The sequence below is a fragment of the Petaurus breviceps genome, unplaced genomic scaffold (assembly GCF_028583685.1).
Source record: "Petaurus breviceps papuanus isolate PSGF00001 unplaced genomic scaffold, PetGlider_PUasm1.0 90825, whole genome shotgun sequence".
In the NCBI taxonomy this organism is placed as follows: Eukaryota; Metazoa; Chordata; class Mammalia; order Diprotodontia; family Petauridae; genus Petaurus; species Petaurus breviceps.
The window spans coordinates 21,902,824-21,919,086 of NW_027187353.1; the positions used below are offsets into that span (position 1 = coordinate 21,902,824).

The 16,263-nt window shown below is 47.2% G+C and overlaps 1 protein-coding gene across 2 annotated transcripts; it reads right to left on the reverse strand.

The window, feature by feature from the left end:
- Window positions 1-1,580: 1,580 nt before the first annotated feature.
- KIFBP (kinesin family binding protein) lies at window positions 1,581-15,510 on the reverse strand. Of its 2 annotated transcripts, none has more exons than XM_069071473.1 (7): window positions 15,007-15,510; window positions 11,319-11,417; window positions 8,450-8,529; window positions 7,918-8,101; window positions 5,405-5,495; window positions 3,355-3,464; window positions 1,581-3,016 (listed from the first exon to the last, which is right to left on the reverse strand). In XM_069071473.1, exons 1-7 carry the CDS (start codon window positions 15,454-15,456, stop codon window positions 2,138-2,140), a joined length of 1,893 nt encoding a protein of 630 aa, XP_068927574.1. In that variant the 5' UTR covers window positions 15,457-15,510; the 3' UTR covers window positions 1,581-2,137. The 2 variants fall into 2 exon arrangements, with proteins under 2 accessions (XP_068927574.1, XP_068927575.1); XM_069071474.1 differs by having other exon boundaries at window positions 5,411-5,495; window positions 15,007-15,509.
- Between the last annotated feature and the right edge of the window lie 753 nt (window positions 15,511-16,263).

Here is a 16,263-nt window from a genome sequence, read left to right on the forward strand (position 1 = left end):
TTCCCAATGGAGGGGAGCAATCTGGAGGTGGGAGAATCTGGAGATACAAATAAAATCAAACAGAGCCTGAGTGCCTGTAAGCCCCAGAGCCGAATGGCTGGGAGGCTGGTGGGGCCCTGACAGGGATGATGAAGTCCTGTAGGAGGGAAGGTTCGGGGAGGATAGTCTTATTTAGGACTTGGCAAGTTTGAGATGCCTACAGGGAGGGCATCTAGAGATATCCATGAAGTCACTGTTGGTGAACAGTCTAAGGTCAGAAAAGAGGTTAGGGCTGAGATCACCAACCAGGAAGGCCTGGGACAGCCTTGACGCTCACAGTAAGCAGTCATGACCTAGATGGATATCCGAGAGTCTGAGGAGTGACCAGAGAGGAAGAGAGCCAGGACAACAATGTCACGAAAACCCAAAGGAGAGAGTCCCCGGGGGAAGAGGTGGTCAACAGTGTAAGAAAGACTAAGCACTGAGAAAAGGCCACTGATTTGGGAGTTTGGAGGGCAGCTTCAGTCTAACAATGAGGTCAGAAGGCAAACAGGCAAGGAGGGGGAGTAGAAGAGGTAAAGTGGAGGCACCGAATGGAGGAGGCTTTCTCGAGCTTAGGTAAAAAGAGGGAGATACAGGGCAACAGCTAGCAGGGTGGCTGGATTGAGGCCCAGAGAGAGCCATCAGGAACTCTACTCATCATATGCATGGACACATCTTCAGTAACAGGTAAGACAACCCTCAGTGTCACTCAGGACCTCATGTATAGACCTCCAGGATCACTTCCCAGTGTGAGGAAGGCGAGTCTTAGAGAGGAACCATCCAATTCCCTTAAGAGTCTGAAGGACCAGTTCAGGGGGCAGCACAACATGAATACCAGGCGAACGGCATTTTTCTCCCATCTTATCAGAAGGCGCACTATTGGCAGTACTCTCTCCACTGAGGAAGGCCACAATCTCAAATCTCATCTCCTGGGCTATTCTGGTCCACATTTTCCAATAAATGCTCCCAAAGAACCACCCAATGCATAAGAGATTGCCTCTTGGTTTTTTCTCTCTCTTAAACTGACCTGGTTTTGTTTATGAGGATGCCAATAGGGATATTTGCTTCTGTTCCTACAGATCAGTTGTAGGCCAGCCTAGTGGCCAGAGAAGGTATATTTGTAGATGGTCTGGGCCGTGGGGGATTGATTCCCTTTCCCAGCCCAATCAGTGCAAAAGCAGAAATGATCAATCTAGGACCAAGAGTAATTCTGTATTGTTTCCTAGGGCTCCACAGCCCCCAAACTTCAGGTGGCCCACCTCCTGGTGGTAAACCTTGACACAGTAGGTGGCACTGGCAGACAGTGATGCCACTGCCTGGCCCACCCTCAAACTGCCTGCAGTCTGGCAGCACCTGCTGGAGCTCGTACTTTGCAGGGATGGCTCCAGAAAGTCACTGCTGGCCATGACAAGGCATCAGAACTTCTCTGGGGGGTCTCAATGAGACAACTGTTTGCATTTTTTCACAAGTTATACATCTCTAGTTTGAAACAACAGTGGTAACTACAAGATGACCCAAATTAGAACAGATCCATAAAGATGACGAAAAGTCTAAATGAATACTGTTGGTGAAGCAAGTGTGTTTATTGAATCCCTAATAATTTTTTTCCTATAATATAGGCAAAGAATTTTACAACATACAAAATAAATTATAGGTTAGTTATCACAAAACTTTAATGGGTAAAGTGTCTTTGGGGAATTAAGATTCTAGAAGGAGGAACTGCAGGAAGCTCATGGGTTCTTTTTTTCCCTAGAAAACTGCATTTCTTTTAAAAAAATACAGTAACTTTTGTCCACCAGCCACACCAGCTACAGTCTTCCTTCAAGTCATCCCTTAAGTCCTATTCTGCAAGTTAACTCACATTTAGAAAGCGGGCCTTGTGGTGGAAGAAGATAAGGCAGGAAAGATAGGAAATAAGGTGTCTAAAACACTAACCACAAGTTCACTTTACGGAAGTGTACAAAATCGAGAGAAAATCATGAAGCGGTTTTACTGACAAGTGAGCTGAGAGCCCTGCCTGGAGCGCTAGCAGCCCATCTCTGCTCACCAGAGGCGAGGACCTTGCAGGGGGGCCTGGGGCTAACATCATCACTGCTCTATCACACATGATGAGGATTTAAGTAAAAGGGCTCAGCTTGGCCCGCAGCCTCTCCATTTTGGCTGGAAGCAGCCCCGCCATCTCTTTACTGAGCTCTAGCTCAGTCTCTACAGCACGCACAGCCTCGGGGTACCTCTCACAGTAGTCAACCAAGAAAGTGTAGTATTCCAAGGAGGTCTGCATGTTGTCTAGCTCCTTCCTACCGTCAGAAGTGATGAGTTTGCCATAGAGCCGAGCAATGTGGAACTTGGCTACCAGAGCAGGGCGGAGAACATCTTCTCCGAGCTGCTCTGGAAACACTTTATTGGGGTCCTTAAGGGAGTCTAGGAAGAGTTCGTAGTACTTGATGGCTGACTGGGCCAGGGAATTGATTTTCTTTATCGTGTGGGAATCGAGCTCCTCTAGCCTGTTGGCAATGGCCACCTTTAAATCCATCATCTCATAGTAGGTGTGGGCGAGCTCAAACTGAAGCTGTCGGTTGATCAACAGGTAATACTGTGGATTCAGGTCTACAGTGAGGGGCTCTAGCATGTCTATTCTCCGCTTGTGCATCTTGCAACGCCTCTCATAATCCTCTTCAAAGAAGGCAAGCACCTTAAACAGAGAACTGTGGTCTTGGACAATTTCGATATGGTCAGTGATGTAACCATCAACCTGAAAGTATTCTTTTGCCTCAAAGACATAGTTCTGGCCCACTAAAAACACCTCTCTGGCTTCCCTAAAGTCTAATGGGGGCACGCAGGCCACCTTCTCTTCCATGGCCAAGATGGCGTCACACACATCGCTAGTGCCAAAGAGCACAACCTTCTTCCTGACATTTTCTTTCTCATCTTCCTCTCTTTTTCTCCGAGCCTTAAGTTCAGACTGTTTATCAAGGTCAAGTTCTCCTATGTTGTCCTGAAAGGCAAGCAAAGCAAAAGGTTAAAGTAGGACCCTCTTCAACTATCATCCCTCACAATGTGAATCTTTTTTTCCTTACAGTCCCCAACCACTAACAGGAGAGAAAGATGCAAAATTTTCCCCCAAACTAGGGGTGGGAAACCTGCAGCCTCGAGGCCACACGTCACAGCACCAAGACACAGATCTTTGGGCTGTCCATGTCTGTCTAATGGGCATTCTTCACCCTCCTGGCTTATCCTGGGTGGGTCATTTGGCCAAACTCTTAGCATACTGCAGACTCATTTAAGAGGCTCCACACCCTTAAACATAAAAGCAGCTCTTTTTGTTGGTCTTACCTCCAGAGAGGCCTGTGCATTCTGCAGGAGATTCAAGCAGTACTTGATCCAGCACCTGGCAATTTCTGCTTTTCTTTGACGAAGATCTTGTTGGTCTTGCTCAGTTTCAGCTGATAAGACATACAATACAAGGCATCTTTAAATTCATAGGGTAGCTGACTTTCAAAGTGCTGCGCATTAAGAATTTTAGTCATGGGGCAGCTGGGCCCTGGAGTCAGGAGGATCTGAGTTCAAATTCGGCCTCAAACACTTAACATTTACTAGTCATGTGACCCTGGGCAAGTCACTTAACCCCAACTGCCCTGCCCTTCCCCTCCAAAAAGCCAAAAAAAAAAAAAAAAAGAATTTTAATCAGGTATCAAACTAATTTTTTTTTAGTCTTCCAAAAAACAAAAATTTTCACTACATCCAGTGGAGGTTGTTAAACTGACAGAAAAACACCCAAACTATTCGGTCTATTAAAGGTCCCTCTACCTCTTCAGAATCTATAATTTGTCCCTATTTGCAATTAGGATTTCTTCTGACATAAAGGGAAGAAAGAAATTTTTAATAGTCAATACCCAGTGAAACTGAGCATACTTTCTTTTAACCATTTATCAAAAAACTGGATCCTGTCCCTGTGAAATCAAACAGCAAACTAGTAAAAGTTTCAACAGAAATAGGTGAGATCAGATGTTTGGTGGCAATGATTATGTTCTTACTCTTAACCTTGGGCCTAGTAGCAATGGAAGCTAAGGGCTCTGTAAAGGATGAAACTGATGGAAACTAACAAGGTAACAGTCTGAGCCAGGCCCAGGGTGGAATAAAGGTCTGCAATTCTCTCTTCTCTAGATGTGTGCTTTGTGATAACTTCATTCTTAGAAACAGTCTTTATATCCTTGCAGACATCCCAACTCCACCATTAGTATCCATTACAAAAATGACATTACATGAATGTTCTTGGAAGACCTAGAAAAGCCCAGTCGGAGGATCCCAGAGGTAGAAGGGACACCCTAGGCCTCCTAAAAGAGCCCCTAATGAAAAGGAACCCTCACAGGACGTGCACGCGATATTAGGCCTTGGTACATGATAATCTGAAGGAGTCCCTTCCATTCTTGAACAGCCCACTATTAGGGAGTTTTTCTTGAGATAAGGGTTAAATTTGCCTGTTTTGTAACTCCCAACTGCTTCTGATGTCCTCTGAGGACAAAATGACTTTGGCCAAGGCCTGATCCCTACTCCAAATCACAGCCCTTTAGATCCTTGAAGACAAAGATCACACTCCCCCACCCCCCAAGTCTTCTCTTCTCCCAGTTAAATAGCCTTAGTTCTTTCATATGGAAGAGGTTCAAGAAAATGACTTCTCCACTTAACTACACCACAGACTTTTTCAGTGATTAAGCTCTCTCAATTCTTGCCCAGAGTGCTGATTTTCTCAAAATACTTACGTCATCTAAGTAGTTACTTTCATTTGATTTTATAAAAAGCTTGGTCCGAAGCAATTTGGTATAATTAAATGTCAGAAGCAATGTGCAGTGTACAGGAATTCTGGTCTCGGAGTCAGAAAGACCTGGGTTTACATCCTACTTCTGGCCCACAATGGCTGTGTGATCATGAACAAGCTACTTAACTTCTCAATCCATATACATTAAGCATTTGGCACTGTGCCAATCATGAAAGGCAAAAACATGGTCCTTGCCCTCCACGAGCTCCCATTTTAATGGGGGAGAGATGCAAATATTCAATAAATGCAAGAAACATTCACAGCAGGGGAGAGGAACCTCAAAGGAGAAAGTTCTCTCAGGGCCCCAGGAGTCACTGGCAAAAGCACAAGCACGTTCTCAAAGTCTGAACATTTACTAGAGAGGTGAGAAAAAGGGATCTTTTTTCCAAATTTAAGAATTTTAGTTTAGAAGCAACTCAAGGCACATTTTGTCTATTATTACACAAAGAAACTGGTCAATGTATTACTGCAACTACCAACTGACAAGCACGCCCTGATTTCTGATATGTTATCTTCATCACAGTTAAGAAAATGCTTTCAAAAACCATGCAATATAAAAACACACACACTCACTGTCTTCTGTTGATGGAGTCTGTTCAGCCTGGCTAAAGATGACACTTGCAGCTGATAAACAATGCCTGGATTCCATAAAACATTGCTATGAGAAAAGCAAGCAACGGTGAAATGAGATTTGAATTCCTAGACTGATAACTATTAACAGAATATGCAATCTTTAAATGTAGTTAAAGCAACAAAATCTACCAAAACATCCTACCAAAAAAGCCTCTTCTTCAACACACAAGATATATTCCCATATATAGTCTCTCATTTGTTTGCCTGGGTGAACAACCCCATAAAAAATTCTAGTATAGTCCCCTACACATGAAGAATTGATTGAGAATACAATCCACAGGAGAGCTTTTTAACCTGGAATGAAAAACATTTTCATACCACACCATATTTCAAGATAATTGGTTTCCTTTATATTCCTACGCATGTTAACTTATGCATTTAAAAACATTCCAATAAGGAAGCCCCGGGCTTCATCCAACTGCCAAAGGAGCCCAGAACACAAAGAACAGCTATGGCCTGGTCCAGTCACAGACCCGTAAGACAGGTGGGAAACACAGCGCTAAACACCTGCCTGGTCCCTCCCTCTAGCTGCAGTTGGCTTCCCAGTGGGAGAATCTGCCCAGAGGCCAGGAAGAAGCATCTCATGGCTGTGCCTTAGGTTTGGGGGTTTCTAAATCATGTGCTACTCTCTGAAAGGTTGAAGAACAAAGCAGCATCCAGCTTAATAATAATTTGAATTGGTGAGGGCATAAGAGCATGGGGAAAAAAAGAGCTCTCCTGGTGCTAAAAAGTGAGTAGATAAAGATATTATTAACCTTCATCCAAACTAAAGCTTCCTCCATTAAGTTCTTTAGTGTAAACTACTAAAATAAAAGGTTAATCAAGACTTGGCCTTCTAGACTAGATAAAGGACTACATAAAAGGAGAAGTTAGCTGAAATTTAAAAATAAACCATTTGCTCTTAAAATACAAAGAAGTAGATTCTGGGAGTCAAGTATTCCCCTCCTTTCTCCACCACATGGGCCAGAAGGATCTCTATCTAGCGGGGTTTGTAAATAAAGACACATATCTCACATGGCTCTGAGAGTCCACTACCCAAGCCTAGAAAAAGAAATTATTTGAGCAACAGAATTCAGGAATTTGTAATTCAGACACTGTAATTAGAAAACTAGTTTTAACTGTCTCAAGATTACCAAGGAAATCTCCATAGTGACACGCTGGCCAGAGAAGCACAGCAAGTCTCTGAATGATGTCTGCCGGCTTCTGCTGGTAAGCATGACACCAGGCTAGCAGCACTAGCCCTCCACAGCTAAGATGACACCAGCAGGGTAGCTAACCAACTCCCCAAACCGTTCATAAAACAAGAACTACTTCATTCTGCAATAGTGGATTTTCAAGAGGAAGCTCAAGGGTAGCTAAGGGAGACATGAACCTAGATTTTATCTTCAGCATGAAATACAGTGTCCCAAAAGTCTTAGTGCCCATGCACAGAGTGTCAGAGGCACAGTGGAAAACCTGTGATGAAGGAGGCACTCTGGGACACATGCAGAGGCTTAGAATGCTAAACTAATGTACACAAGGGCCTGTGCTCCCGGGAATAGTAACTTATGTGGGGGGAGTATTTAAGACTCTGAAGGGCTCCATGGCTTGGCAAATGAAACCAGTACAAGTGAATCCAGAAGAGAAGCTCCAGAAATACACTGAACTGTAGCTAAACTAAGATCGTTTCTTCTAGTTGTAAAAATTATCAGAGAGAAGCTAATTTTCAAAATAACCGAAAAATATCATGCTATTTATCAACTTCCTTTTGAAATTCAGAAGATAGTTATGAGTTTCCTAAAGAGCACCCACAAATTCATAAAGATAAAGCTATTTCTGCAATCAGGATAAAAGTGCAATTTAGTTTAATATTTCATTAAACCAAACTTTAGAAAATGATGTATTTTTCCAATCCGGCCTCAGACACAACACTTGCTAGCCATGTGACCTTAAACCCAAGTGCCCTGCCCTCCCCCCTCCAAAAAGAAAAAAAAATGTATTTATTATCTTAAATCTTTACTCAAATGACTTATTGAAGGATAACAAAGTAGTGATGGATCTTACAGACCATCTAGTCCAAGGCCTCAATTTTACCAATAAGGAAACCAAGAGGCAGAGAAGAAGTGAACCGTCCAAGGCAACATGACAGGTGGCTGGAGGAGCAGCCTTTGAACCTTGGTTCTCAAAAATGTAATGCTGTGTCCCTCCCACCAGGCCCCAGCACAGATGACACAGGCTCATGGCAGGCGAGAGGCCCCTCTCTGCCCGGGTCTAGAAGGTCAGGCCCTGAGCCTAGCCCTCTGCTTTACCTCTCGTTGCCAGGAAGAGGCCCCAGCTAGCCTCAGGGGTCCCCATCAGGAATTCTTACCAGAGGCACAAGAAAGAAAACAGAGGCCTGAATTCTTTACTCAAGAATTGTCAAGACCACACAGAGCACGCACTGTGCCTGCCTTCTGGCAAGGCCTTACCTTATTGATGTAATATTGGGATAAGGTGGCAGCGTTGATCGCCCATTCTACGGGGTGGTAACCACTGTATTCCAGCTGGCGTTTAAGGGTAGTGTGGCAATACTGAGCAGCCTTCTCAATCATTTCCAAGTGTTGATAGACTTGTGCCAGGTAATACAAGGTATGAGTATATGCCTTCTCAAACCTGTGATGACAACAAGCCATGAACAGAGAATCACAGAATTGCAGACGTAGAGGGACCCTTAGTCCAAACTCTGCCCAAAGCAGGAATCCCACTGGTGATATCACTGATAGGAGGAATATCACACATTTCTACTTAAAAACCTTCAACAACAAGGAGTTCACTCTGCCCAGGAGGCAGCCCGTGTCTGGAACCTTTAGGAAGTTGTTCCTTGCAGAGAACAGAAACCTGCCCTCCCCTCTCCCCTAGGCACCTTTAGGGCCAAAAACAGCACTGAACCATGAGGCTCCCTAAGTAACTACAATGGGCTGAGCTTCACTGAAAGGTCACTTGGGAACGCTGAACACCCACCTTCTGGATCTTTCCTGCTCCGTAAGTTTCTCTTCCTCAACCAGAAAGTGCTCATTGGGATCAAGAGGAGGGTTCCCAATCTAGAAGAAAAGACTCTTTGTGAATACCAGGCTCCCTCTTCTGGTAAAAAGGAGAAACCCCAAAGCTTTCACTTTCACCAGTTCTCTTGAGCCAAGAACACAACACTATGAAGCCCACAAGAACATCTCACTGGCTGCCAAAGTCTGTAAGTTAAGACCTATGAGAAGTGGAAATACTGTATCCCAGGCTTTGTCTCCAAATCCTAAAAAAATCTATCCCTGCTTAGAAACCATCACAAAACATCTTCCCTGCCTGGGCTGGCCATACTCCCCAAGCTGCAGCTTAGGAACGAGGGCGGCAATGATTCTAGGGGGGAAATCCCTGACTTAGGCTCTTTCTCACACATTCAGAAGTGGAACCAACCAAAGGACAAGACCTACATGGCAATACCATCGTTAGGAAAAATTAAGTCTGACTCCTCAGTCATTCTGATTCACCCCCAATAGGGGGAAATGGATATCCCTCTTCCAGAATAGTGTTTTTCACTCTAAGATTCCCTCCTTGGGATGACCCAGTTCAGCACACGCCCCAACAACAGAGTACTTTGTCTTTATTTTGCCCAACTTTGCTTTTGCTAGTACACGACCATCAACGATGTGCCTTAAACTGGATTAACCAGACAGCTCCAAGCAGTAACTCTATCCTTTTTCTGAAAAAAGCCTATCCTGCTGATGCGAGCTCTGAACAGATTTTTAATTCGAATGCTGTGCTGAGGGAAGCCACCGAAACAGGAAAGCATTGCTGAGGCAGGTCACAATGGACAAGTAGGTCTCCAGAGGCCCTAACAAAGGCACTGCTGTGGCAGCTACTCCATAGCTCTGTCAACAATTCAGAAAACGGTTTAATATGCATAAGACCCGCCTCGCTGATGGGGATACACACAAACACAATAACCTATGTCATGTCTACATTTTCACAAGATGCAAAAAACACCCCCTTGCCCAGAAGAGTCAAAGCGGTCTTTGCCCCACTTCTCTCATTAACTGGCTCCCTGCTTTCCTATCAACATGATATAAGTGAATAACAAGACTTACAATGTGTAGTCATGTTCCCACTAAATTCTATTTAAACGTTTCTTTCTTTCTATACATGTAAATAAAGTCCTGCCGTTTAACATAGCAGAAGATTCCTTAGTCTGTGTGCATGAAGACAATTAGTAAGCTTCTTGCTGGGGTTTTCTGCCTTCCTCAAGAGGTACAGCCAATCTGGGGGAGGGGTCATTTGAACTCCATTTACATCTCTGACTTTTTTTTTTTTAAAGCAATTGGGGTTAAGTAACTTGCTCAAAGTTATACAGCCAGTTATTTCTGGGTGTGGTGCTGAGTGTCTGAGCCCGGGATTCAATCCCCAGGTCATCCCGACACTGGGGCCGGGGCTCTTACTCCCTGAGCCACCTGGCCGTCCCTAAAGCTCTGACTTTTAATCATTCCTTCTTTCCAAGAGGTTTATTTATTTTTTTACTATAATCCCACATTATACAGCTTATGGGAGATGCCCTTAAAAATTGCAAAGCTTTTGTAGCACCTTAAAAAACAGTGCTTTGGACTAACTTATCCCATTCTGATTGTTATGTGATTAGTGATTTCACTTGTATGAGAAGTCTATCTTTAATCCTCTCCAAAGGGCAGTCAGGAAATCTCTTTTCATTTATATAGGACGCTTTTCAATACCCACCCACATTCACAGTCTCTAATTTGGTGCTTACAAAGACCTGAGGAGATTAACAGGGAGAGCAGAAAGCAGTGCTGCCATTTCACAGATGAAGAAAGAAGTTACAGAATGTGCTCAAAGGTACATAACTAGTTAGCACCTCAAGTACCCTGATCCAGGGTGCAGTTCTCTGTACTGTCACCTCAACTTTTCTTTTTTTTTTTTTTTTAAAGCAATCGGGGTTAAGTAACTTGCTCAAGGTTACACGGCCAGTTATTTCTGGGTGTGGTGCTGAATATCTGAGCCCGGATTTGATCCAGGTCATCCTGACACTGGAGACGGTGCTCTTACTCACTGAGCCACCTGGCCACCCCCACCTCAACTTTTCTAAGACAATGTGTGATTCTTATGTGCACTCTTATTTAAAAAAAAAACAACACAAAAATAATGAAATTATGATTTTTTTTGCTATCACTAGTGTGAAACGTGTTCATTGCTTATTCACAACATCAATAACTAGATAATACAAGTGTCTGCAAAACCACTACAAATATTACCCGTGTGAACTAAAACAGAAATTATATGTATATATTTTCTAAAACCTGAATTTGAAAATAAAGGAATGATTTCTATCCTTGGTTTTGAGAAATATTTCTCCAATTATTTAAGTTATGCCCGCAAATTCTCAAAACAAAATTAATTAGAATTCACCTTAATGCAGTTGTTTACAAGCTTTTATGAACTGTGATGCCCTAGAGGTTTCAGACATTACATTTAATTTGCTTTCCTCTAAGCACAATTCTTAACGTAAGGCTGAAAAAACAAATGGGTATTTTTAGACCATGAGTGGTGCTAATAATAACAACAGCACAGAATCTCAACACCACACAAATCCCTGCTGCAGACATCATCCATCTCCCTCCAATCCTGTTGAAGGGGATGCAGTTACTAAAACATCAGGACGACACATTATAAAACTGCAATGTCATCCATTAGCTAATCTATGGCACAGACATTCACACAAACTAATTAGGGAGGCTCCAGGGATCTCCTGAAGTCTCACCAGAACATGAGATTCTTTTTCCTATCAGCTTCTGACAAGTTCACAACTCAAAATGGATCTGAGAGCGTTCCATACCTCTTTCATATACTGATTGTACAGTGCTTCTGCAGATTCCAGGTAAGTCTGTGCAGTCTCAATTTCATCTCTCTCAGACCACAGGATACCCAAATTATTCTAGATTGAAAAGAGATACAAATTACAATTCAGAGGAAATGGTGCGCGTTTACATTTACAGTTACTTGGATGGCATTCAAAAATACCCCCATCAATACACCAGCATTAGATGACAGAATTTGACAGTATCTACCTGGAAAGGTGCTACTTACACAACATGTGTGCAGTCTCTTTAGGATTATAGCACGTAGAGATGGAAGGAACTTTCAAGGTCACTTGGTCCAGCCCTCATTTTAAAGATGGAGAAATAAAGGCCCAAATGACCAAAGTGACCTGCCTAGGGTCAAACAGGCAGGGAAGCAGAGGAGCCAGGACACCCAGGTCCCCCGCACTCCATGGCCCTCAGGGCCTTTCCGCTATGCCAAGCTGCCTCTTTTGTCACTTTAAGAGTAGTCAAGCCTGGAGGAGAGGAAGAGGTGAAACCATCAAGTCACTTCAAGTCTAATGCTTCAAAGAGGCCCGGCAGCAAACCCTAACAAATATGTCTTCTTACCACATTCTACCTGGTAGGTCAGAGATTATGTTTCCTCAAGTGGACTGTAACTCCCCTGAAGTCTGGAACCTGTTTTCTAACTGCCGTGACGACAATTTCTGTCAAGGCACCCCTCAAAGCAACAAGATTGATTTGTGTTCTGTTTGAAAATCTGCTTTGGGCATCAAGTACAAAGCAGGCAAGGCGAGTCTGCCAACACAGCACCAAGGCTTCAGACGAGGTCGCCGACCTACACCCCTAACCCAGGGCACAGACTCGAGAGGGGGCCACAATCCTCAAGACATCAGTGAGCTCCAAGGAACACGGCTGTGAGTGACCAACACCTCTCAGATCCAGACTTCTCCAGTGTTCCAGACCCACACTGCTGCAGCCAAGACTGGCCCTACTCCATCTTAAACTGTATTAGACAATGAATTCTACTAGTGAAAGACTACTAAGTATCATCAGGGGATGGGCCAGGAAGGCTCCTCAAGAGGCACGGCTTAGGAAGGACACAAAGGATGTGCAGAGCAGGACCTTCAAACTCTGACATCAGGGGATGGGAAGGCCATCCCAGAAATGAAGACTGACCAGTGGAAATGAAGGAACATACTGGTCGTGTAGGTGTAAGAAGGTTCTACTACAAGAAGAGAGGAAGATACGGTTGGAAAAAAAAATAGGTTAGAAAAGAATGAGGTAGGGCCTTGAATGTCAGTAACAATTTGTTGTTAGAGGCAGGAACCACAAGGATTCTTCCCCAGGATTCACCCAAAGTCTCCAAATGAAACAAGTCACTTCTTGAGCCACTTGCAACGCTGTGTTTCAACTCCACGTCACAATGAAGCTCCGGGGCCAAGCATGGGACTAAGGGGAATACAGAATGTCAGGGCACTGGGCCCCTGGGAACAAGGAACAACAGCGTCTGCAGAACTCCCATGGTCAGGGCTCACCAAGACTTTAAAATAGGGAATGTCAACCTGAGAGGGAGCCTAGAAATCAGTGAGTCTTAATCTTCCTTTGCGTCATGATTCCCCTATCAGAATAATGTTTTTAAATGCATAAAATTAAAGACACGGGATTATAAAGAAAATCAATTATATTAAAACGTAATTGTCAAAAAATTTGTTTTAAAAGTTCACAGTCTTCAGATTAAGAACCACTGGCCTAGCTCCTTCACTTGAGAGAGAATTTTTAAAAAGCAATAATGGAGGAGGGAATGGAAAGGATATGTTAGGAAATGAGTATGTGCAGATAAAAGACATAAAAGATAAAATAAGCCATTCTGTCCTGGTGTGGGCGCTCCCAAGAGTGCACCCCTGGTGGCTGCTCATCTGGCTTAATTCCCATTCTGTGACCAAGGGCCAGGGCATGGCAGGAAGTGGGACCTTCCAATGTCGCCTGACTGGGAAGAGGTGCCATACGGGTAACCAGAAGTGCCTATGGGCAATCTTCTCTGAATATGTTTCCTCTGTAAAAAGAGGGAACTGTGCCACCTGGTCACTAAGGTCTAAGAGCTTAAGTCATGTTAGCTCCCTGGGCCTCAGTTTCCTTCTCTGTAAAATGAGGGATTGGATTAGATGGCTCCTGAGGTCCCTTCAAGCCTTGGGGATGGGGCATCTCAGCTGGGGGTGGTGGCCCAATGCTTATCGAATCAGGCGCGGAGTCAGAAGAATGAAGTTCAATTCTGACCTCAGGCACCTACTAGCTGGGTGCCAGACCCAGGGCAAGTCACTTAACCCTGTCTGCCTCAGTTTCCTCATCAGCAAAATGAACTGGAGAAGGAAATGGCAAACCACTGCAGTATTTCTGCCAGAAAACCGCAACGGGGGTCACGGAGAGGGGGAACTACTGAAAAACCCAAATAATAGCTACAAGGTGGGGCATCTGTAATGGGAATGTAAATTTTTAAGATCTTCCCTGCCCCTAGGCTAAAGTGTACCAGGAGCCTGGGGTAGGAGGCTTGTTTTTCAGTAGATACTTTTTGTTTGGCCAGTGGGTCAATAAGGTTGTTACATTCTTTGAGCCAGAAGAAGGCTATATAAGCCCTGATGTGTAGCTTTGTTTTGGGGCTCACTCTGAGAAGTGTTCTGTGATTTGATCTGGATTCTGGGAAGCCGTTGTTGAGAGCCCCCCGGCTTTGAAAAACCCAGATGTTGAAACCCAGATATTGATTTGGTATGAATGTAATGGTTGGACGGTTTGGAAACTACTTGATCTGTTTCTCTGTCTTGATAATTCTGTCTGTATATTCTGAAGTTTGGGGTGCTGACCTTTTTCCCCTGAACTAGGTAAACGATACATATATGACTGATTAAAGTAAGCTTGTTAACCCATTTTGAGTTGCTTTCCTTTATCAAAGCAGATCCAAGAACCTGTGGTGGCAGCCACCCTGGGGACGCTGGGGTGATTGCTGCTACAGCATCTCTCTAAGCCCAGCCGGTACAGGGACAGGGAAGGGAAGAAGTGGAGTGTGTTTCTCCCTTCTCTCCACCCCAGGGCACCCTCTCCCCTCCACCACCACTCAAGGCAGGGGTCCCCTCCCGCATTCCCCTCCCCTTGGCACAGGGTCCCTGGGGGGGGGTGGGGGGGACCCTCTTCCTGGCCCCCAGGCACCCCTGGGCCTGCAGGTGCAGGGTCACAGCGGGGGTCTCCTCTCCTCCAGCACTTTCCTCCCCTAGGCGCGGGGTGCCTGCGGGAAATCCCCTCCCTCCCCCGGGTACGGGGTCTAACTGTAACCCTCCCTTCCCTCCCCCCCCAAGTGCAGGATCCCAACAGGGGCCTCGCCCTCGCTCCCTCACCCCGCCGCGTGGTTACAGCGGGGTGGCCCCCTCTCTCGCCCCCTCCCCCCAAGGCGCGGGGTCATAGCAAGGAGTCCCCTCTCTCGCTCGCCCAACCCCCGCAGGGTCCCAGTGGGGGTGACCCGCTTCCCGCCCCCGGGGCACACCTGGGTCTGCACAGCTGGGTTTCCTCCCGCGCTTCCCTCCCCCAGGCGAGGGGTCCCACCCTCGCTCCCCCACCCCGCCGCGGGGTCACAGCAGGGGGAGCCCTCTCTTGCTCACCCCGCCCCGCGCGCAGGGTCCCAGTGGGGGTCCTCCTCTTCCCGCCCCCGGGGCACACCTGGGCCTGCAAGTGCAGGGACACAGCAGCGGGCTCGAGGCGGCTGCGGCGCACCAGACGCAGGCAGTTCTGCAGGTGCTCCTCGCCGGCCGCCAGCTCCTCCGTGTCTATGTGGTTGAGGCCCAACTGCAGCTCCACGGCGGCCAGGCGCACGGCCCGCGCGCTGGGCTCGGCCCCGGCTCCGGCTCCGGCCCCGTCCCCCGGCCCGACGCGCTCCGCCGCCGGCCCCTCCTCCGCGCCAGGGCCGCTGCCGCCCCCGCCGGCCTCTTCGTCCTCGTCCTCGTCGGCCGCGGGCCCGAGCAGCGCCTTCACTTCCTGCAGCAGCTCCCGGGCGCGGTACTTGGACTTGTACGGGTCGTTCTCCGGGTCCTTCTGAGACTCCACCTGCGACAGCGACAGCGACGCGCGGAACTTCTCGCAGGCCGCGGCCCAGGCCGCCGGGGTCGCCATGACGCCCGCCTCCTCCGCCGGGCCGCTGCCCCTCTCGCCCGGCCGCGCCCGCAACACGCAAGCCGCGCACACCTCGAGGGGCGGGGCCGCGCGGGCACGCCGGCCAATAGCGGGCGGTGCCGCCGCGAGGGGGCGGAGCCTCCGCGGCGAGGGCTGGTGACCGTCGCCATGGCGACGCAGCTGCGCCCGCTAAGAGGGTCGTCTCTCTTCTCTAGCTGGACTGCAGAATGGCTACGCTATGACGTCGTCGCTCCTCCGGCCCCCGCCTTCCCCCCACGTGACTGCCGGCGGCCCGGGGAAGGAGGGGCCTCGGGATCGGATTCTGTCTGCGCACGCTCACTGGGCGCCAGCCGAGTGCCAGGCTCCGTCCTGAGGGAGCGGGCGGGGCGGCGGTGGAGATGGCCATGAGCTTATGATCCTGCAGTTACACGTTTGTAGTCCGTCAGCAAGCACTTATTAAGGGCTTGCTGTGTGCCAGGCACTGTGTAGCTGGTATTTATGTAGCGCTCTAGGGCTTGTGGTCCAGAATCCAGCCGCTTCTGATGTGGCGCTGCCCTCCAAAGCCGGCCACAACAGCGTGCCCTGCTTTGGGGGGCAAGCTCCTGTCTGGGGCAGATTCGAACTCGGCTCTCCTTGTCTATACACCGTGGCCGAGCTGCCCTTGTACAGTGTGTGCACGAACCCCCCGCAGCGCTGAAAGGCAGCCGGAAAGCATTCCGGGGAAGTGGAGGCGGAGGCAGCTGCCCAGAGCCCGGCGAGCGCACCAGGCGGGCCTGCAGGGTGCCCGGAGCGGGGGTGGGTGCTCCC

What these genes read in the sequence shown, in the direction of transcription:
- KIFBP (XM_069071473.1), bottom strand. Translation starts at nt 15,456, where the DNA reads ATGGCGACCCCGGCGGCCTGGGCCGCGGCCTGCGAGAAGTTCCGCGCG. An exon ending in GAGCAGGAAAGATCCAGAAG is followed by an intron (nt 8,102 to 8,449) that starts GTGGGTGTTCAG and finishes TTGTCATCACAG; the next exon opens with GTTTGAGAAGGCATATACTC. An exon ending in ATGCACAGGCCTCTCTGGAG is followed by an intron (nt 3,017 to 3,354) that starts GTAAGACCAACA and finishes CTTGCCTTTCAG; the next exon opens with GACAACATAGGAGAACTTGA.